At 42.5% G+C, this 21,825-nt stretch overlaps 1 protein-coding gene across 6 annotated transcripts in view; it reads left to right on the top strand.

Moving 5' to 3' along the window:
- The first annotated feature begins 4,300 nt into the window (after nucleotides 1-4,300).
- The window catches only part of LOC106537484 (TLE family member 4, transcriptional corepressor), a 168,495-nt gene continuing 150,970 nt past the window's right edge, over nucleotides 4,301-21,825 (top strand). For 4 of the 6 annotated variants that reach the window (XM_014051626.2, XM_014051625.2, XM_014051624.2 and 1 more), the window contains exons 1-4: nucleotides 4,305-5,397; nucleotides 6,380-6,477; nucleotides 7,946-8,009; nucleotides 9,367-9,411. In XM_014051626.2, the coding sequence (XP_013907101.1) occupies nucleotides 5,353-5,397; nucleotides 6,380-6,477; nucleotides 7,946-8,009; nucleotides 9,367-9,411 (252 nt within the window). In that variant the 5' untranslated portion in view covers nucleotides 4,305-5,352. Of the gene's footprint in view, nucleotides 5,398-6,379; nucleotides 6,478-7,945; nucleotides 8,010-9,366; nucleotides 9,412-21,825 lie in introns of all 6 variants that reach the window. The other 2 variants (XM_014051623.2, XM_087715955.1) reach the window with 2 other exon arrangements.

Genomic DNA, 21,825 nt, shown 5'->3' with positions numbered 1-21,825 from the left:
ATCTATTGATATTTCAGCAATCGACAGTCATTAAAAGTTAGTCAAAAGTTTTCTTTGTATTTTGGCCCCATCTATTATGCTAAAGTGCAATCTTTTGCATGCCACTGAAAAGCCACTGTGGCACTCAATGGGCAGAAACCAATGGCTACGGAATCTTACTGAAACTAGCCTGCCAATCTTACCAACTCCATTGGAATGGTGTTGTATGTAGCTGAGTTTTTAGTCTTTACCTAACAGCATGGGTGTGCATGAGCAAACTGTTGATCTCAAAAGGGGGCATCCACGGAGTCAGAAGTCAAAAGGGCAGCCACAACAGTGTGCTTGAAAGCCCCCCGCCTTTTTTTCCTACAAGCATTGTATGTGTGGTGTGTTTTAAAAAGAGTGGGCCTTTGATTGTGCAGCCAGGATCATCATGTAGAATTGTTTGACCGTCTCCTTCCTTCTGACTTCTTACTAGAAATCAGATTAATTTCAAGTCTTCAACAAGCAATCATTTCAAAGCCCTGGCAAAATGTTATATGTTCCAATTGCTTGCAGTTCTGGTAGTTCCCTACATCTTTAGCTCAGACCTGCCTGTCCCACTGCTATCATATGACCACAAAAAGATTGGAATTCAACCTTCAATGGAGGAAAAATTGGCCACTGATGTTGTACATTAGATTAGTAGAATAAATGAAAGTTTAAACGAATGACTCTGCCCTATACTCTATCTAGTTTGTCCCCCAGCCATTTAGAAAGCTGTTTTTCAGGTGAACATGAATTTCAGGGCCTTCCAGTGGTTGGAGACTTATCTTGATTCTTTACAAGTTAGTTGGACTGAAATTATACCCAGCAGTAATCACTATGTATAAAGTTATTTACATCTGCTGAACAAGAAATGTTGGACTATTTTCATGAAGCTTATTAGGGTCAAAAGCTGTGGTACATTAAAGTCTTACCCTGATAAAAATGCCAAGTAACCCTAAATTTTAAAACAATGTCACCAGGACCAAAAACCTAATCATGTTTGATTTTATTCTAAAGGCAACATTTAGTTTCTTGTCATTCTGGACTGCTTCCTAGAATTCATTAAAAAAAAAAGTATGAAATAATTACCAGGAAGTGTTGATTTGGTGGGAAAGTAGATCAACAGTGCTATTTAATCGTTTGTACACTTCCCATGAAGTACTAAAACAGTTCTTGTTTTCTACCCAGAGCGTGTGGCTCTGGCGCTGGCTTGTATGCACACTACATGAGCTGTACAGGGTTACAATGTTCTCTTTGTTCAGATTCTGTTGTGAGGCTGCAAGCACACTGATTCAGACAACAGAAGTACCTTCACAATGAGCTGGAGACACTCTTTTTGGGCTGTATTGATTTTTGAGGCACAAATCAAGAGACAGACTTTAGAGGTAGCATTTGCTAGCTGACCTGGGTTACTGCCCACAGCTTGCGATACGTTTTATTTTTCCACTACCCTTTTTCCTGTATTGTCAACCTGCACGAGGACACTGAAGTAGCAATCTGGGCAGCATATAGATCTGTTTACCAGGCAGCATACAAAGCTCAGGTTATTTTAGAAAAGAAGAGTGTCTATTGAACAGCATGAAATGTTTTTCAGATGAAAGTGGGAACGGGTTACTTGATCACAAGGAGATATTAAGCATATTAATGTTGTTTTAATGTTGTTTTCCAATTTGGGGGCAAGATGTGTCATGCCAATCATTGCAGCGATTGGCATGACACATCTTGTCCCCAAATTGGAAAACAACATTAATGCAGCTTATTTCGTCATACAGTGTGATGAGTTTCAGAAGTCATCTTGGCTAGAAAATCTAGGAATTGCAGTCCAACGTATGTGGAAGATGCTAAATTGGGAAAAGTTGTGACTGGTATCCTGATACACAATATTGATTTTCTCTTTGAAAGTAACCATTTCAGGTTATAAGCAAAATAATGAGATTTAGGGGTAATGCTCTGATTAAAACAGCAGGATTCTTGTGTGAGGAGTGAACTACAAAGTAGTGTTCTGGCTTACATTTATTAAATTTCTGGGTGGATGAGTTTGATTTCTCTCTTTGCAGCCTTTAGTAGACACAATGTGGAAAATGTTCATGTTTAACCTCAAGCTTTCCCATCCACCCCACCCCCCCATATTTAAAGGGTAGATTGCCACTCATCAGTGGTAACTCCCTTGCCACATCACTACTCAATGGCACCATGCTTGCATGCCACATAATTCGGGCAACACAGTACAGCTATGGCTTGACCCAACACAAAATAAACCTTTCAGTGGGCAAGTGATTTTCTTCCTCAGATTAGCAAATTTCAGGCTTTGAAAGAGGGGTTTCTGCCTGTTCTACAACTCAAAAGATAGGAAGGAGAGAGAATAAATAAAATAATAAGCAAAACAACTGCCCCCCTCAAGATGATCAAACCGGATTCACATCCACCTTTGTTTGCGTCCTAGCAAGCCTTAGTTAGCTGCCAAGGTCCCTTTATAACGCTGCAATGATTCCAAACGCCCCCCCCCCCCCCCCAGCCGCGCAAGCCAGCTTCCTTTCCAGCTGGTTGGTGTATATAAGAAGCAAAAGTGCCAGCTTTCCCGCGGGGAGCGATTCGCAGAAACCCGAGGGGGTTAAACCGAAGAGCTCCGGTCTTCTTTTGTCTCTTTCACTTCCCCTTTGACGAGGCAAGCTAAAAGGCATCTCGGACTCGGCCCGTTTGGACAATCTCCGAGTAAAGGGCAGCCCAGGTCTCCACGTTGGCGGGGGAACGAAGCAAAGGCTTCCCGATCCGAATCCATCCCGCCGAAGCTTTTCCCCATCCCGGAGGAAGCCCAGCCTCTCTCTTTTTACCCCATGTTCGCTTGCGCCTCTTTCTGTCTACACACTCCATGTTAGCTTGCGCCTCTCTCTTTACCCCATGTTAGCTTGGCGCCTCTCTTTATCCCATGTTAGCTTGCGCCGCTTTCTCTCCACACACTCCCCATGTTAGATTGCGCCTCTCTCTCTCCACCCCCCACCATGTTAGCTTGCCGCCCCGATGGACGGAGGTCACAGGCGCGGAGTATAAATTAGCTCCGGATAAAATCCTTCCATTCGCCCGGCTTTCCTCTCACCCCCCCCCTCACCCCATTCGGCCGGCTCTCCCTTTCAGTGCCAGGCGTCTTTGTGCCCAATTAACAAGCAGCTCTTTTATAACCTGGGGAAATCCTGCCTTTCCTCCCTAAATGGGAGAAAATGAAAAGATCCCAATCTCTCCCTCCGAGTCTAAGCCCCCCTCTCTCCCCCTTCTCCCTCCCCACAACCTCCTCCCGCTCTCCCCGAGAGTCTAGCCCCCCTCTCCCCCCCCGCTCTCACTCGGCGGAACGCTTCAGTCCCGTTCACATGAAAATTATGCCAGCTCCAGTGGCGCGTAAAATTGATGTGAACTGAAAGAAGAAGCGGGATCGGCGCGATCTTCCATCTCTCTCTCTCTCTCTCTCCCTTTCTCGTCTCAACAGGGGGTTCGGCACGTTACACAAGGCCGAGCTTGTCTCTTTAAGGAGACATTGGCCCCTAATTAGTCCGCATTCCTCCCGGTGTGGGTGATACAGCGGCGGTGAGTGGCACTGGCTGGGGGTGGGACGCAGCAAGGTTCAATGGAGGCCTTCTCCTCCTCTCCTCCTCCAGCCACACACCTCCCTCATCGCGCCACCACCCAGCAGACAAGCGGCAGCAGCGGCGGCGGCAGCAGCAGCAGCCGTCCCACGTTACTTTGATTGACAGCTGAACAAATGTTTCCCCTGTTCGAACGCCGGCGCAATCGAACGTCAGCAATCTCAAAGCTCCACCTCGGGCAGAGGGAAGAAGGGAGGGTTGGAGGAGGGCCCCTTCAAACGGATTCTTCGGATTGGCCACCGCTTAGGACGCGTCACTTCCCCACGTGGGGAAGTCGGCGAGACTCGTCTCTCCTCCCCCCTCTCCCCCCGCGCCGTCGAGCCGTAAGCCCATTTGTCAGAGGCGAAATGATGGGCATTAATACAGAACGGCGATTAATGAGTGGCCGCCGCTGATTGGTCGTTGTTGACGCCCTCTGTGGGAGGAGCGGTTAGGGGGAACTAGACAGGAGGCTAAAAAGGTTTTGTGCTTCCTGACGGGAATGGTAGTTTTTTATTGGCGTATGTCGCCGGTGTCAGTGCGAACGAATGCTTGGAAGGAGACTACGTGTCCCAGGATGCTCTGCGACAGTCTCGTCTTCCGATTGTTGTGAATATGTATCAGAATGTTAATGATTCGCTGCTGCTAAATTTGGTCAAAGGAGTCACCTCGCCAGAGCGTGTTGTTAGAGCTGGTCAGAGCGGTGGGTTTGGGCTGCTGTTGCGGTTTCGCGTTATATTGTTGCGATTTGCCAGAGTTGGAAAGGAAAAGGAGAGGATTTTTTTTTAAAAAAGGGAAAATAAAAACTCGTTTGATCAAGACCGTGTTTCTTCATTTTTAATTTTTAATTTTTTTTTACAAAAGGGGAGGGAGAACCAGAACCATTTAAAGGGGAAGGAAGAAGGAAAAAAAAAACCACAACAAAAGGTTATTGCACGTAGCTATTTGAGGACGCGCATAATTGCTAGGGAGAAAAGACGGGAATAACAAGCGATTCTTTTTCATCTCGGGAGTTCTGAAAGAGGAGGTTGGTTGTTTTTTCTTCTCCTCCTTCTCCTCCTCCCTTACCGCGCTCCTCTCTCCTTCGTTGCGAAGGGCCAAGCAACTAAGATCGATAAAAGTTTTCAAACGGAAGAGGCGGCTGCGAGAGGGATCTTGGCGAGAGGATCCGATCTGGTATGAACGGAGTTGTCCTTTGCTTTTCCTTTGCTTGCCGTTTAGGGGGACGGAGAGAGGGGCAGCCGCAGTGAAGGCAAGAGCCGACCCGGGGAATCGAAAGCGAGCCGAGGGAGCTGGCGCTGCCGGGAGCCGCCAGTGAGAAGCCTTCCGAAAGCCGAGAGCTCACCGCGGAAGCGGTCCACGCGCGGGGCGAGAGGAGCGCCGAGGCCCTGGGCGTGGGAGCGCAGCAACCGGGAGAATCGACCGGGGCCTCACCGGCGATCATGCAAGCCGGGCAGTGACAGCCTCTGTGGAATGTTGCTCGGCTTCCCTTTCGCCGGGGAGAGAACCGCCGCCGCCGCCGCCACTTCCACTTCCACCTCTTGTGTCTTCTTCTTCTCCTTCTTCACGCGTGTCCGCGGGGTGGAAGAGCCCGGGCAGAGCCGGAGGCGCTCTCCCAAGCGCCAGTGTCGGGCAGCTCCGTCTCCCTCCTCCATCTCCTTTGCATTGTTGCCGTTCAAATCAATGAACCGAGTTTCCCGGCTGGCCCAGAGCACCCACTAAATCGGTTTGGATGATTCGCGATCTGAGCAAGATGTACCCTCAAAGCAGACACCCGGTGAGTAGCGGCGAGGCAGAGCGAAAGGGGTGGGTGGGGGTGGGTGAAGGAGCCCCCCCCCGGTGGCGACTTTGATGGCTCCCGTGGGGAGACGACACCCACCCACCCCCACCCGCGAAAGTCTTGTTTACGAAATGGGAGGGGCGGAACCGGGAGCTGGCGGCGGCGGGGGACCGACGAGAGAAAACAGATTAGGGACGATCCGCAAGAATAAAGAACAAATCTCTTTCCTCCACCACCCCCTCCGCCTCCCCGTTTGCCTCCTGCTTTGAGACCGCAAACGAGAGGAAAGGGGGGGGGGGGAAACGACGGGGAGGGAGAGTTGGGTGAAACAATTGAGTTGTAGCCATTTTCTTATTGTTGTCTTTTTGGCTTTCCAGGCTTACGCGATGTCAGGGAATTATGTTTACATTACTTCCGTCTTGCTAGCCTTTGCAAAGCTTCAGAGGCGATCTGGAGTTGGGAGCGCGGAGCTTGCTTAAATTTGAATTCGGTTTCTATTTCTGGGTGCGCTGTCCATTTTTGCCTTGTGATCCCCCCCCCCCTTTGCCCTTCCCGTTCCCTCCTCCTCCTCCTCCTTTTTATCCTGATTAATAACCCCTCCCCCCAGGGGCAACTGTTGTCTACTTTCACCTTACTCAGCTTTGTGATTGTGGGTGCTTTTGTTGGCACTGGAAAGATGAGCAATCAAAGGCAAGGCGCTCCCTCAATTAGAGAGGCTTACTTGAGGTGTGGACAAGACTTAGACTTTGTGCTTGTGTAGGGAAAGGGCAGCTCTAGTGATGAGGAAAGGGAGGGGAAAACATGTGTGTGTATGTGCGTGCACACACCTTTCCCAAAGTGAGTTTTAATCGCTTTTTCCCATCGGTGGCGGGTGAGGTGACTTCACTGGGTGTGTTGATAATGTGTTATGTGCACACCAGCAGGCTGGCTTAAACACAGGAGTAATTAAAATATTTTATATTCTGATGACCGCTTCTAGGCACCGCATCAGCCTGCTCAACCCTTCAAATTCACCATTTCTGAATCCTGTGATCGGATTAAGGAGGAGTTTCAGTTTTTACAGGCTCAGTACCACAGGTAATTAAATTGTGTTTACTTTCTCTGATCTTGCAACTTGTTTCCAGTTCGGCTTTCTTGCTTCCTGTTTCCCCCTAAAATTCATGGACGTGTATGGGGGTGTTCTTTACACAAATTGTACACCTATCAGTATGAAGAAAAGAAGGTAGCTTTTTCAGTCTAAAGACTTTTGTAGCCTTGAAGGCTGCTCTTTTCAGTCTTGCTTGGGATGCATCTCTCCCCTTTTAAAATTGTTCTTTTCAAAAGGTAACAGCCCCACCAGAAAAAAAGACCCTCTCCTACTTTCTGAGGTTTTAGCTTTTATCAACCTGTTTTATCTTGTTGTCAAAGACGGGACTTAAACTGCGTCCTCTCTTAGCAGAACAAGGTTCCCAAATATGACAAGTGCGCTTTTAAACATGGTCCCGAATATATTTGAAAATCCTTTATCCAGAGCACTTACATGTTTCCCTGAATTTACCCAAACAGAAGAAATCTTTTTTTTCCTCCCTGAAGCTTAGCCTTGGCAGATCTGTTACCAACCTATAAATAAAAGAGCTCTTATGAGTTCAACAAAGCACGATCAGAGAAGCTGTTTCAGAAATGGGAGCTTTGGAAAGGAGGAGGCTAACATTTCCCACCACCTGCTCCTCAAGTTAGGATTGCAAAGGGGGAAAGAAAAAAAAAGGGGTGTGCTTTTTGCCCCCCCCCCTCTTTTCTCCTGGTTGCATTTTGGTTTAAATATTGTTTGGGTGGTGCATTTGTTATTGCTCATTTTCTTCATTGGTGGTGTGACAGTGGATGGTATCAAGTGCTGATTAATTAGACCTGGAGCTGGAGTGTTTGCTCATTATCCTTGGGAGGGGGGGGGAGACTTTATACTTATTTTTTTTACAAGCAAGATCCCCCACCCCGTGTGGTTTGGTTTATTATTTTTTCTTAAGTGGGAAGAGTGCAAGAAAGGGTTTATTGCTCACAAGATGTCGCTTGTGGATGCTGTTGTGCTGCTTTCTTTGAAAACTGAAAACCTTTCAACTCTTTTTGTCTTCGAGTGGTTTAAGTTACATTGTCTGTTTGAGGGCAAGCAAGATCACACGGAAAAACCAGTTTAGTGGTCTTTTTGAAAGATATTTTTACAGTAGCACACAATGTTACGCTTTGGACACAATCAGCTTTCTCAGTTTTGGTGTTTAAATATTTTTTGCCCTCCCCCCCCTCCCGCCACCCTGAAGATGATTTGTTTTGCTCTTTTTCCACTCTCCTCCCAAATACCTTGTCCATTTGCTTCAAAAAGTTTTCTTATATCTTGTCTGAGAAAAGACCAGTGTAATTGTCAACAAAGGACACAAAAGGGATGTTCAAAGTTTTTTTTAAAATAAAATTTATCAACGTTACATATTATTAAAAAGGATGTTTTAAAAGGGATGTTTTGTTATATATTCAGAGATGGTTGTCTTTTGTCTCTCTTTCTCCCTCTCCTCCCCCTCAGTTTAAAGCTAGAATGTGAAAAACTGGCCAGTGAAAAGACAGAGATGCAGCGACATTATGTCATGGTAAGCAGCATAACCAGTGTCAGAGTGTCTGTTTTATTAGTTTGGTCTTTGAACAGATCCAAATGTTCCAGTTGCTGCAGGCAGCTAGCTAGGATGCTGTCAAGAACGAAGGTGCCAGGATAAAAGGCTGGGTTTGAAACCCCTTTTTTGTATGCTTAATGTTGATAGTCCAGGTGTGAAATTTCCCTTTTATGGCTGCTCAGAGTCCTCTTGGACCTTTTTATGATCAAGCTTCTCTTGAAAGAGATAGATGCCCTCCATGGGTCCTGCAAGGCTGAGAGTCCTTTAAGATTGCACTCTGTATTTAAAGTGTACAGAATCATTGCACCCCTTTATCTATTGACTGATGGGAGTGATGTCTGCATTTTCATACAGTTTCAAAGGGAAAGCTGACAGGTTTATGCTATTCCCTTCCCTTGAGATGTGGAATAGTCCTTTATCTGTGTGTCAAAGGAAGAAATGTACATTAATAGACGTAAGGGAACCGTTTGCTCACATCTTAATCAGGTTTTCATTCTTAAACCTGTTGCTTATAAGCAGGCTTCATGTTTAATTGGAGATGTCAGCTTTCAGAAGGTTGGAAAATATTTAGATACTATTTTTATTTGCCGGCTTGTCCAAATTCCCTTTATCGGTAATTGGCAGATGATGGTGTTTCCATACCTAATTTTTCTGATAGATCCTGGTAACACCCAAAGAGCTGGTTTTTTTTAAATCTGTTCCTCTGTAGTTAGATGGGAAAATAATTGCTTTTTTATGTGATGGAGTGACTCAGTTTTAAGGAGGACAGTAACCTTGAGAGATATGCTGCCTTCTAGCCAAAGCAAAGCTATCCATCAAAGCTTATATTCTGGCTTTCTCTTATCTAATGTGATTCGTACATATGGTGCTATCTGGCAAAATTGAGCAACCATTTGGTGCAAGAAAATACAATGATGTAACGCGGTAGCTTTGCCTGTGTGTTGGTTTCATAAACAATATAATATAATATAATATAGATGCAGCTATTCTGTTTTTAAATATAAAATATAGGGCTTTTATTATTGCCTAATTTTAATGCATTTTAATGTCTGCTTTTTAGCATTTTCAACATTTTAGCATTTTTATACTGAAAATGTGTATATGTGGTTATCTAATACTTAATAATTGGATTTGCCCGCTTGCCAGTGTTTAAGTGAATACTTTCCTTTTTTGGAAATTTGATCAGTGTAGAATTAAAATAGACAGCAATTAGATGTGTTATGATAGGAAAGACGGAACATTTAACTTTTAGCACAATTCTTCAAAAGTCTACATGTTGGTCGCTATTGTGTCCTTGCCAATTCTAACATAAATCAATGTTCTTTTTCCCCCTTAGTATTACGAAATGTCATATGGGTTGAATATAGAGATGCATAAACAGGTAGGCAAACTAGATTTTTGACTCTTGCCTTGTGGTTAAAAAAATTGCTTGTTGTGTTTTACTCAATTCTGCAAAATGTGATTGTTTCAGCAGACTGAGGGAGCCAGTTTTAATTATTTTATGAGACAAACCCTTCTAGCCATGCCTAAGAGAAACTGTTGTTTTATACTAACAGCTGTTTAACTAATGCCTTCTTTCAAGTATTTGTTGCTTGCAAAATCAGGATTGTAGCTTAAAGTTGTTTATTGTCAATTGCTGCCTTTTGATGCATATACCAACTCCCACCCTAAAGTAAATCTATTGTGAATGAGTAGTTTTCTTTATTTTAAGTGCAACTATATGTAAGTAGATAAGCTTATCAGGATACATAGATTAAAATGTTGCAAAAATGAATTGTTGCTTCTTCCTTTCTTCCTTCCTTCCATTCATTAATTTATTTACTCAATCAATCGTGCCTGAATCTGTCTCTTTTAGAACCAGATATTGTTCATGTAAATAATTCCATGCTGAAGTTTAGCATTGGGTTTCAGTCTAGCAGTTTGGCTAAGTTTAATAAGTTGTTAACTGATTAATAAGCATAGCCTCATTGATAAACAAAGGGAAAAATTTCCTGACATAGATCCAAATATTTTGATTAGTTTTACAATGAGAAATTTTTCAGTTTCTATATTACCATGATTTCATTTTAAAAGCATTCCTAAATAAAGTTACTTTTTAAAATCCTCCTAAAACAAAGTGTGGCAAGGGAAACATCAGATTTATTTGATCAGTAGGGAATTCTAAACTTGAGAACATTTAACTTGAAATTCTACTTGTGAGTTCATCCTATAATTGCACAATTTATGAGGATAGTGTAATTAGAAACTTGCTACACTGGCCAAAATATCAGTGTATTTCATAATGCGTTTTATTTCAAATCACTGTCTTGTGATATAATGAACTGTGTACTATCAATATTTAATTGTGTCTAGTTCAGTGTTGGAAATATGCACAGCTTTTGAAATTAATACTTAAGTCAACAAATGGGTACTGTAAGTGACAGTTAGGTGTATAACCTTTTATGAACCTTGTCTTTAACAAAGGGAAACTTTTTGCTGAAATTAATTCCAAGTTCAGCTTTTTATCGTTTTAATGCACTAGAATAAATTACTATAACTTGTATAAATAGGATGATCGCCAAAACCCATATGTATCATCCATGTATAGAGTTTCCCACAGGTGTTCCCAATCAGCCACCAGCCAGTTGTTCCACGTCTCATATTTACACCAAGTAGTTAAATAAGTGTACTGATACTTTATTTAACATATATGTTAGAAATAAAAGGTTTGGTTGCAAAGTCACTGAGGATTCTGGAGGCAGGGTGGAAAAATAATAGCACTTTGTAACTTTTATTTCCAAAATCTTACTTTGTAAACAACCTGTATTAGGGGATTGAGAAACTTCTCCATTTTATACCTAAAATGGTTTTGATGGAGTGGGTTAAAATGAGGCTACCATTTCCTCCACTTGCTCTCCTTTCTATAAGATTAGTGATATAAATGCTACATCTTCACAAAACATATCTTAATACTTTTTCCATCGCATGCTATAGATGAATGGAATGCTTCATGGAAGGATTTTTTTTTTTAAAAAAAATCTTTGTCCTCCTCTCTCTGCTGTTCAACAAGAGGGATTGGTGATGTGGATTCAAATATGTTTTCCCATCCAAGCTTCGGCTGTAACATTCTTTTCCGACCCTTTTCATCTGATATTACAGAAATACTGAAGGCCGCCCTTTCAAAACCTTCAAACCTCCACCTTAAATCCTTCCATCTTGTTCTTCCTCTCCTGATCCCTCCCCACCCCCCTCCTCCACCTCCTACAACCCAGTTCAGACTGACTGATCTGCTTTGGGGATTATTTGTGGGTTTTGTTTTTCAATTCAATCACATAAAAAAAAATCCTGAGGGCAGTTTATCACATTATGGAATCCTTGCAGCTCGGCAAACCACCAACTTATTATATTTTCTTTCTCCGTGCCCCTCCTCCACCTCCCCACGCCCCAACACAAAGCCGAGAGACCTATCCATCTTTATTTGTTTTCCTAGGCAGATAGCCTTGGTTTCTTTCAGCTTCTTTTCCAGATGTAGTGGCTGGATGCCCTTGTAATGGAAAGCAGGCAATAATGCGTCTGAGTTGCCCTGAGGCATAATTGGGTCTAGTTCTCTAGATAAGGTTAGGCTTATTCGCTTATTGGATTTGCGTCTCAAAAGTGGGGCTCCCTGGAGTCCCTGGAAGTACCCTAGTAATTGGTGACCCTGATATTTGAAACCTTTGTGTGTGTGTGTTTTTTTCTGTTGAGGCATCTGTTCTTCTTGGCTGCTCCCGGCCACAGAGTATTTATTTTTAGAGAAATTTTTCATTGGAACCGAAAATGATTGCTGTGCTGGTGTCAAACCTCTGTGATTTACCAGATTGATCAAAGGATAAATGCATAGAGCATTTTCTCTCTCTCTCTCTTCCCCCTCCCTCTCTCTCTCTCTCCCTCCTCCCTCTCTCTGTCTCTCTCTCTCTCTCCCCACATGGACTTCAGGGTGGGGTGAAAAGGATGTGGTATGGTTGCTTGCGTCCCCCATCTCTTTTGCTAGGCTGATCATCAGTCATCCCGTGTTGGTTTTGATAGAAGACTATTAAAGTGAAACCTATGGGGAATTTGTCATTCTGAAAGGAAAGCTAATGTAATTAGTACCAATTAAAGTACATTTAGTAAATTGGATTTAATCTTAATTAAGCCTGCATAATGTTGCCAATTTTTAACAATTATGTTTGAGAACATAATTAATTTAGATTTTGGTAACTGGGTAAATAGCATTAGACTGATAAAATGAGTTCTCTGAATTATTTTGGTCTTTTTTTAAAATAATAACAATAATAATAGAAACTAACAACCTGGTGTGTGGTATAAAAGCCTAAGTGTTTAATTTGTGTTTAATTTTTGCTTTCTACAATGTCTGCTGATACCAGTAAGCTGCCCTAGAGGCATTTCAGGGTCTCAGATTGGGGCACAGGGTGGGGGAGGGAGGAGATAGCATGCTTTTGCTCCAGAATTGGGCAGAGAATGCCACTGTTTCTCCTTCTGACTGGATACTGTTAAAGCTATGAATATATTTATCTCTGTTGACAGTACCTTGAAAATTCTCTGGATCTCTCTCCTCCCCAATATTTTATGGCTTATGAATGTAAAAAGCAATGTGTAAATGTGGTTTTCCAGGATAGAAAGGTATAAAAAAATAAATGGTGTGGGATACGCTATAGATTTTTGCTACATTTTCTTCCTTTTGTCTTCTTACATGTCTGAATTCCTTTGGCTCATCATTCTTCCCCCCTCAATTTCTGAGCTTTGCATAATGGTGCTTACCCCAAAAGGGAATAGTGTGTGATGGACATGCATATATGTGTGCCATATATTATAGTTTTAAAAAAAATCAGGATTTTGTTGCATAAATTTGAATGTTATTTTTGTTATGCTAAGTAGATTGTCATACTGCATAAAAATATTCTAAATCAGAGTTTGTGGGTTATTCCCTTATAATGAGAATCAGCACTTGGCTACAGATAAGACACTTGCAAATAGGACTGGTGGGAAGTCAGTTAAATTCATTAGACTTGAAGGAAATCTCAAACAAATCTCTTTCTCTTTATTTTGTCTTTGAAGAAATCAGAACTTGAAGCTAGGCATATTTTGAAAAAATCATTTCGAAGGGAATTTCAATCCATTCTTTGCTCCTTTCCCCCCTTTTGCTCCAATCTATGTAAATTTTCTTCCAGGTCTTAGGCAACAACCTTTGGAGTGCTACTAAAATATTAATTAGGCTGAAATGAAAGGGTTCTGGCCGGCTGATAGGATATCATAATCGTAGCTGCCGTAGTTGATGGTAAATGATGATAAATGGCATTAGGAACCTTTTAGCAAACTGTAATAACTACACAGAGGGAAGTGGTATGGATTTGCATTATATCTGATACCCTCTGGTACCAAGTGGATTGCCAATACTGCTTGTTTAGCATTTTCTAAGGGCAATAGGATATTGATTTCTGACTTACAAGGAACAGCTCTATTTTCACCATTGAAAAGTATTGCGGGTTGTTAAGACGAAATAGACTTGAGGAGGCCTGACTGCTGCCCATCATGGAGCGAATAAAGCAAAACTGCCAAAGCATGGCGGTGCAGTGAGATGGGGCCCTCAGCAATTTGTTGCTATTAATTTACCATGCTCGACAGCAAATCAATCGGCATCTACTTCATCTGCTGGAGAAAATGCTGTCCAGGGCAGATAAAAGGCCCCGGCAGTAGTACAGGGAATAGGCTGGATTGGCCGAGCAGAGGCGGCAGTTAATGTGTAAATAAGTGAAATCAAGGCTGCTGTTGCTGCCGAGGAAGCTGTTTTTAATTAGGTTGGGGGCTTTTATATGGAGCTATTTAAGAAAAGAGCAGAGTAGAGCAGTGGAGGGTTGAGGTGGGGGGGGGGGAAGAGAGGAGATTTATTGCTGACGGCAGTTAATATATGGTTTGTATGACAACCTAGCCTTGAGTCCACTTACTGCTTGGGCTTGTGTGAATTATTGCATCCAAGACTTAGATGGGAATCCATTTGTTTAATTTAGAACCAACCAACCACTCTTATTCAGCCCTGAAGTTATAGGAGGCTGGTTATTGAGAGCAGCTAGTATACAGGTAGTCCTTGACTTACAACTATTTGCTTTACTGACTGTCTGAAATTACAACAGCACTGGAAAAAAATGACTTATGAGCAGTTTTCACATGACTGTTCCCTCCCCACAGTCAGGTGATCAAAATTCAGGTGCTTGGCAACTGGCATGTATTTATGATCGTTGCACTGGGGTCATGTGATCATTTGTAAACTTCCCAGTCAGTTTACGAAAGCAGTGTCGATAGTAGAAACCAGATTTGCTTAATGACCACATAGTTCACTTAACAATGGCAGTGATTTCCATAACAATTATGGCTCGTTAAGATCGGAAAATGGAGCAAAGCTCACTTAACAACTGCCTTGCTTAGCGATGGAAATTTAAGGCTCAATTGTGGTTGTAGGTGAAGAGTTACCTATATTCTGTGGGATATCTTAAGAAAGACTGATAAAAGGTTAGCAAGGTTGGGTGAACGCAGGACCTCTGTAAGGGCTCATCCCCTGATCCATCCAGTGTGGGTCTAGGACAACTTGGCATGGCCAACTTACCACAGCCAGCTCACTGCCGCCAGCTTGCCACTGCCAAGTTACCTTGGTCAACTCACTACCACCAAATCGCCACAGGACAACTCCACATGGCCACTTTGCCATGAGGATAATTTGCTACAGATGAACGCGGGAACGGGTGGGCAGAGCACAGAGTGCTGGTGACAGCTGGGGGTTCCCATTTTCACACTCCTGCTGCCGCCCCTGCTACCAAACTTTGAAGAGACTGGGGACGGTGGCAGTGGTGGTTGGCAGGGCAAATGGTGGGGATGTGACTGCCACCACATACTGTACCCAGCCTCTTTGGCCTGGAATTTGGTGCAATGGAAGCAGCGGCAGCATCAGGGTGTGTGAAAATGGGATGCTCCCGGTTGCTGCTGCTTCACCGCTGTCCACCCCGCCTACTGCCACCATCCCTAGCTTCTTTGACCTGAAGCTTCGCAGCAAGAGGTATATGTGTGTGAAATAGTAATGCTTTTCTCTGACCTTCGCTACCGGTTTGCAGCTGGGAGAGCGCATGCATGCTCATTTCGCTCGTGCATGGTGCTTTTGCACTTTTGCGCTTTTGCGCATGCGCAGAGCATCCGTGATGACATCTGGGCAGTTGGGCGGAGACTCCCTCCACTGCCGCTACCGGTTCACCTGAACTGGGGTGAACCAGCAGAATACCACCTCTGGTGTGAACATGGGAAGCCCATCTGGTTAGTCAACTGCTCAGCATTCCCTCCATGGTGGATTGTCTGCATTGCGAGTTGGCCATGTGGAGTTGTCCTGCAGCAACTCGACAGTGATGAGTTGGCAGAGGTGTCTTGGTGGCGGCAAGCGGGAAGCAGTGAGTGGGTGATGCCGAGCTGGCCATGCTGAGTTGTCCCATTCCACCTAGAGTAGCCCACTGCTATTTTTCAGTCGATTTGGCATACCTGCTAGTCCAGTGGTCTCCAAACCTTGCAATTTTAAAACTTGTGGACTTCAACTTCCAGAATTCCTCAGCCAAGTTCGGAGACCCCCATCTTAGTCCATCATGGAAAATGCTTGCTTATTTTCTCCCCCGCTTCCCCTACCAAATTAATAGGAATGCCTGGGGCTACTTCCTTGTCTGTGAGTACATTGTGAAAGGTGCTTTATATGCTAGCAACTGTTCCAAGTCACTATTATTATTTGCTTATTTGTCACAGTACAGGTAGTCCTTGACTTACAAACAGAATTGAGCCCAAAATTTCTGTTACTAAGAAAGACAGTAGCTAAGCAAGTTTTGCTGCATCAGTAACACAGATGTTTTTTAAAAAATCTGGTTTTGCTTCTTACAAGGCCACAAAAGGTGATTGCATGATCCTGGGGCACTGTAACCATCATAATATGAGCCAGTTGACAAGCATTCAAATTTTTATCATGTGTCCATAGACATGCCGCAGCTGTCATGAGTGTGAAAAATGGTCATAAGTCATTTTTTTTTTCCAGTGGCATTTTCACTTCGAAGAATCACTAAACAAAAGGTTGTAAGTGGAGAACTACCTGTAGAAATGACAACTTGCTCTCCATCCTAGAAATGCCACATACTGATCAATGTAATGAGTAATTTCTCTTATTGATAAGACTCTTTTTACATTTGTGCAAATTTTGTAAAGCCTACAAATAACTCCAGAAAGGAGGAGAGGCTTTTTTTATGTGAAGAGATGATCACGGTGTGAAGGCTGCACTGTTGGTTGTAACTCAAGGGTTTAGAGGAGTGTTTCTCAATTTTATTCAGCAACTTTAAGATATATGGACTTCAACTCCCAGCATGCTGGCTGTGGAATTTTGGGAACTGAAGTCCATGCCTCTTAAAGGTTGAGAAATACTGCTGTAGAGAGCAGACACTCTTTTGTAAGCATTAGTGTGTGCTTGCTTTCAAGAAGCTATTGTATCGGAAAGTTTCTGTTCCTCTATCTATTCTCATAAACATCTCGATGATCGCTGGAGATTAAAACAAGATCACTTTGTAATGTTCTGTTTATTTGACCGGCTATTTAGCCAGATGTTTTGGATTGTAAATGGGACTGTATGTGCGAGTAGAACTACAAAAAGTACATGTTCAATATTGATTTCTGGTTGGAGATATATTGTTTTCTATTTGAGAAGAAGCTGGAAAACCAGCTAAAATTACAGTGTTAAAATTTGCTCCCCATTTTTAAACTTTAAGAAAGATTTGTTCAAGTTATAAGCAATGAGAGACGAGCACTGTAGGACTGTAAAGCAAAGAGGAAGTAGATTAGAAATGCAAAGGTAAACACCAATGACAAAACTTACTTATCTAATTGAAAAATATAAAGCAAGAACTAATGAGCAAAAATGACATTCAGAATTTTCTCATTTAAGAAGATCTATCCTCCACCTTAAAATTGTTATGGTCAAACTGTATCTGACTTTGAACTCATGCAGGTCTCCTATTGATTCAGCTTTTTTTAAAATAATAATAATATGGAAATATTAATGGCAGTGGAGCAATGGCATAAGCAAACTTGCAGACACCTACATAGGAGAGGAGGAAATTATTATTGGAAATTAGATCACCTAATCACTTCCAATCAAAGGTGTAGAATTTTAGATTAGATTTTTTAAATCTAATCAATAATTTTTAGGTATGCCTTCATCATCCAAACAGTGTAAAAAGCAACCCTATGGAGTAATAACTCTTAGGAGAAGAATATTTCAACAATAGAGTTAGAGTTACTGCATACACATTCTTAAATATAAATTATTCAAATACTTTTTTTTATGGGGAAGGAGCCTTTTAATTTCACTGCTGCCTCTCTGTCTCTCCCTTTTTAGCATGAGCCTCATTTTCCTGCTTCTAGAGAGAAGAATCATTTGAATAATTACATTTTCTTTTAATTGGGAAGAATGTTTATATAAGGTTACATTGTCCCACAGGGATGCATAGTGAAGAAGGTATCTAGTTTGCATAATTGGGGATGGGCTGTACTGCATGCATACATGCTGTTTGATCATAGGCTCCGTGATATATTTTTTTTCTTAGCATGGATTTCTGGCTGCCTTTTAAATGCATACAAATGTTGGCACTGCGTTATCTGTTGAGTGCTCATGATTGCTTTGTTTCTCAAACCAGAAACAACCTACGGTTGACATGCCCACATCTTTAAATACCAGTGCTACAATTCTACAGTGATATGCATAAGCAGCGTATAAACATGAAAGTATCTTATTATCTTTTCATGACAACCAATTAAAATGGGGGAGGCAACATTAGACCAATATTAATTTATCAATAGCAATTGTTATTTGCCATCTAAGAAATGGGAGTAATTCCAGTAGTAGCGTTTTCTATAGTAAATACTGCAAGTGGAAAAATAAGATTATGCACAGAGAGTGTTGCAGTTTCAATATACTTTTGCCAAATGCGGTTGTTTTATTCAGCGTTGGCTGATCTTAAGCATACAAGTTCCCACCACATTGTAGCTAAAAGTTCCACTTAACTCCCATCAAATAACTCGGGATGATTTGCATTTGCATTGATGGAATGATTTAAATGTTCCGTTTCCAGATGAAATAAATTGCCATGGATGAATTTGTTTGTTAGAAACTGAGTACACTTTTATGGAGCCTAAATGCACAGCTTGTTGCGGACAATCATTTAGCTATACAGCATTCAGAGGTAGTTTGGCTACTGGTTCTCCCAAACATGTAATCGATCGTGTTTGCAATTTCTTGCCGACTGCTAAGCAGAACCGGAATCAGTTGGACTCAGTGGTGGGATGCTTCATGCATGCGAGTGCACCTGACGTGTGCTCGGCACTTATACTCAGTTTTTACAAAACTTTCCTTTCACTTTACTTCTGGGGAGTAACACAGCTGAGGTGTGGCAATCTGCTCTGCCGTGCCAATCAGCTGAGAGGATATAGGTAAGTAAAGCTGAGGGCAGGCAGGTGGGCCCATCTTATCGTCGGAGTGAACCGGTTCTCTCCCCAGCTGATCGTTGGAGCTACCAGTCCGCCCGAACCAGTCCAAGCCAGCTGAATCCCACCCTTGGTTGGACTGCTTCTAATTGAAAACATGCTTCAACTTATGATAGCAAACCTATAATATTATACTTAACTGAAGTGGGTAAACCCAAGACTGGTTGTCGGTATGTTATAGTGTAAATCAGCGCCCCCCCCAAACTTTCTGGGGACCTGTTCTGAGGAGAAAGGATAGGAAGGGGCATGATTTTGTGTGCTTCCTGCATCCTGTGGATGGGGCTTTGCTTGTTTGCGTGGCCCAGTTTCTGGCATGTCCACGGACCGGGGATTGCAGACCCCTGGCATAGACCTATTTATTTATATTGCAATCGCAATGATACAAGAAGAAGGCTTCATGTGTCTGAAGTAGCACTGCTGATGCCTGTGCAATGGATAATAAGCAAGCTCCTTTCCCAACATACGTTGTATGTATGTTGTGCAACGTTGGAGTGGAATCTAAAAATCATGACTACAAAAGTGATCTTTGGAAAAGCCTGTTATTTTTGTTTGGTAGGTTTCATATATTGTGCTCCCTTAACCATGAAAAAGGACATGTGTTCTCTGTGTGGTTCAGTTTAAAACAATTTACATAATAGATTTTGAACAGATATTGTATTATTCTGTCTCCTCCCACCTCTTCACATTTCCAAACTTGCGGGCTGGAACTCGTCAGCTTCAATGGAGTGAAACTGGAGCAGAACGATCAACTATGGTAGTAGTTTATGGGTTGCGGTGTAGCTTTTTCTTCCTTTCACAATCTCTGAACATTTTTGTTAATGGATAGATAAGATATTTTTTTACATTTTAATTCAATGGGATAATTTGTTGTTTTTAAAATATCCGTGCAGCTGAAGAGGTTATTTGTAGCTTAGGGGTTGAACTGTGCTCTCTGAGTCTGATGGTTTTCTTGCAGACATTTCATTACCAAACTAGTTAACATTATTAGTGTGGCAAGAGAGCAGTGCAGTAACATCATCAATGCTGCAAACCCCTCCCCTCCAAGCTCAGAAAGCACCAAGGATCCCACAAGTATTTGTATCCCTGAAACAGAGAAAGAGAGGGTGGGGAGGAGGGAATGAGGGAGAGAAATTGAAAACATTTGGGGCTTTTTATATAATGCTATGGATTAACTTGAGTAGATACCCCTCTAGTAACAGTGAAGACTTAGGCCTTTACCTTACAGCCATGTCAATTCTTGAGATCAATTTGACTTGGGCTGTCCTGCAGGTTCTGTTTACATGCCTCATTACTAAAGCCAGATAGTGTTACTGCTCTTGTGCAGTTTAACCTAGTGTAGTTTCAGGGCATCAGTTAGTAGTTTCCCTGGCATCTTTGATGCTGCCATCTAAAGACCGTCTGGATTATTACAGATTGGATATGGTTATGGATATGTGTGTGTGTGTGTGTGTTCGTTCGTCCGTTCGTTCCAGCAAAACTCTGGAACGCCTCAAGCAATTGCAATCAAACTTGGAACACAGATGTCTTAGTCTCTGCAAAATTGCTGTAGAAGTAAGACACCCCTAACACTCCTCAGAGTGTGTGTTCGGTTAAGATACAGCTTGTTGTGCCTTAAAATGACTTCTACTATACTGCTGTAAAATGGCTTCTACTGTACAGCGCAGTTAAGTTTCCACGCTAATGGCTTCACAGTACTCCACAAGGGGGCTCCCTCTGTTAAGGGAGAAAATCCAACATAGAAATTACATTTGGTCTGACATTTCCCCCCTATAAAGAAATATCTGGGCAAAGCCAGGTTATCAGTTAGTAGAAAATATATTTCCAATCTGCAGAAATCCTTCCATTCTCCACCATTCATTCAGAACAGAAGAAACGTCTTGGATGAGAAATTCCAGTTGCCTTTTGAAAAAGCAGCTTTGAATGTAGGGAATCAGAAAGTTCTGATTCCAACCTGCCGATAATCTCTATATTTCTGTATCTGTGAACTTATTTCAGAGAAATAGTGATCTTCTGGGAAATTGATAACCCTGCTAGACCACTATACCTAGGTCAGCTCCTCCAAATCCCTAACCCATATGTGTATATATGTGTAAATTGGTGCTGAGTTGGTCACTATTCCAGATTATCATTCTTTTAGATCAGTGTCAAATGGGTGGCCGGTGGGCCGGATGCAACACGCATAGGCCATAGCCATCCCAGTTCTGCAAAGAGAAAAATGTCGCAAAACATCACGTGACAGCAACATGATGCCGCGAGTTTGATACCCGTGCTTTAGATGGTCTAGACGAGTGGCAAATATGGCAACTTTATCTGGCTCAGGGCTTCTGGGAATTTAATTAGGTTGTAAATTTGCCATAGTTGCATGCCCCTGGTTTAGATTACCCACATGGGAAAAAATAGGGGTAGAAGTAGAAGACTAAGGGTGTTTCAAACTGCAATAACTAAGAATAATTCTAGGCCACTTTAACAGTGGATGGGGATGAGATGGCAGCTAAGTCATGAGGATGAGTGCAAATAGTTGTGGGCAAGCAGGATGTGAGGAAGCAAAGCAGGTTGTGGGAACTCTGGAGGCAAGCCAGTTGGCTGTCTATCTCAAAAGGTAGCTGCTGAGAGAGATGGGAAAAAGCACTTCAAAGAGTCTCCAACTTAATTAACTCACTACAGTATAACTGAGGCTGGGAAGTTCCAATTATGGTTTTTAAGATTCTATATTTACTCCAGACTAGCATTAAAGAGGCCTGACAAAATTTCTGTTGTTCTTGCTCCCTTGGCCTTGATGTCTAGGTGAGGTTTGACGGGATGAATTGTTAAAATACTAGTTATCTCCAAACTGGCTATGGGTGTTTCAATGGACTGTAAGACCAATTTGGAGGGAGGGGTTGAGAGTTGCATTGGGTATATGGGGTTACAGGACCTGTACTACCTCTGCTTTAATCTGGGTGAAGTCATCAAACGGGCCAACCTAGAAATGAGCACGAGGCTGACTATAAAATGAGGAATAGCCCGCTAAATACGCCTACTAGAGTCTTTTTGCGCTATCAGGCATAACTCTTAATTCAGTGGCTAAGACGCTGAACTTGTTGATCAGAAAGGTTGGCAGTTTGGAAGTTCAAATTCCTAGTGCCATGTAACGGAGTTAGCTCCCCTTACTTGTCCCAGCTTCTGCCAACCTAGCAGTTCGAAAGCATGTAAAAATGCAAGTAGAAAAAATAGGAACCACCTTTGG

This window comes from Thamnophis sirtalis, unplaced genomic scaffold (assembly GCF_051295495.1).
Source record: "Thamnophis sirtalis isolate CommonGarterSnake01/CBP01778 unplaced genomic scaffold, rThaSir2_p1.2 scaffold_5, whole genome shotgun sequence".
Lineage (NCBI taxonomy): Eukaryota > Metazoa > Chordata > Lepidosauria > Squamata > Natricidae > Thamnophis > Thamnophis sirtalis.
Note: the sequence above shows the minus strand (reverse complement) of the source record. Positions and strands in the feature narration are given on the sequence as shown.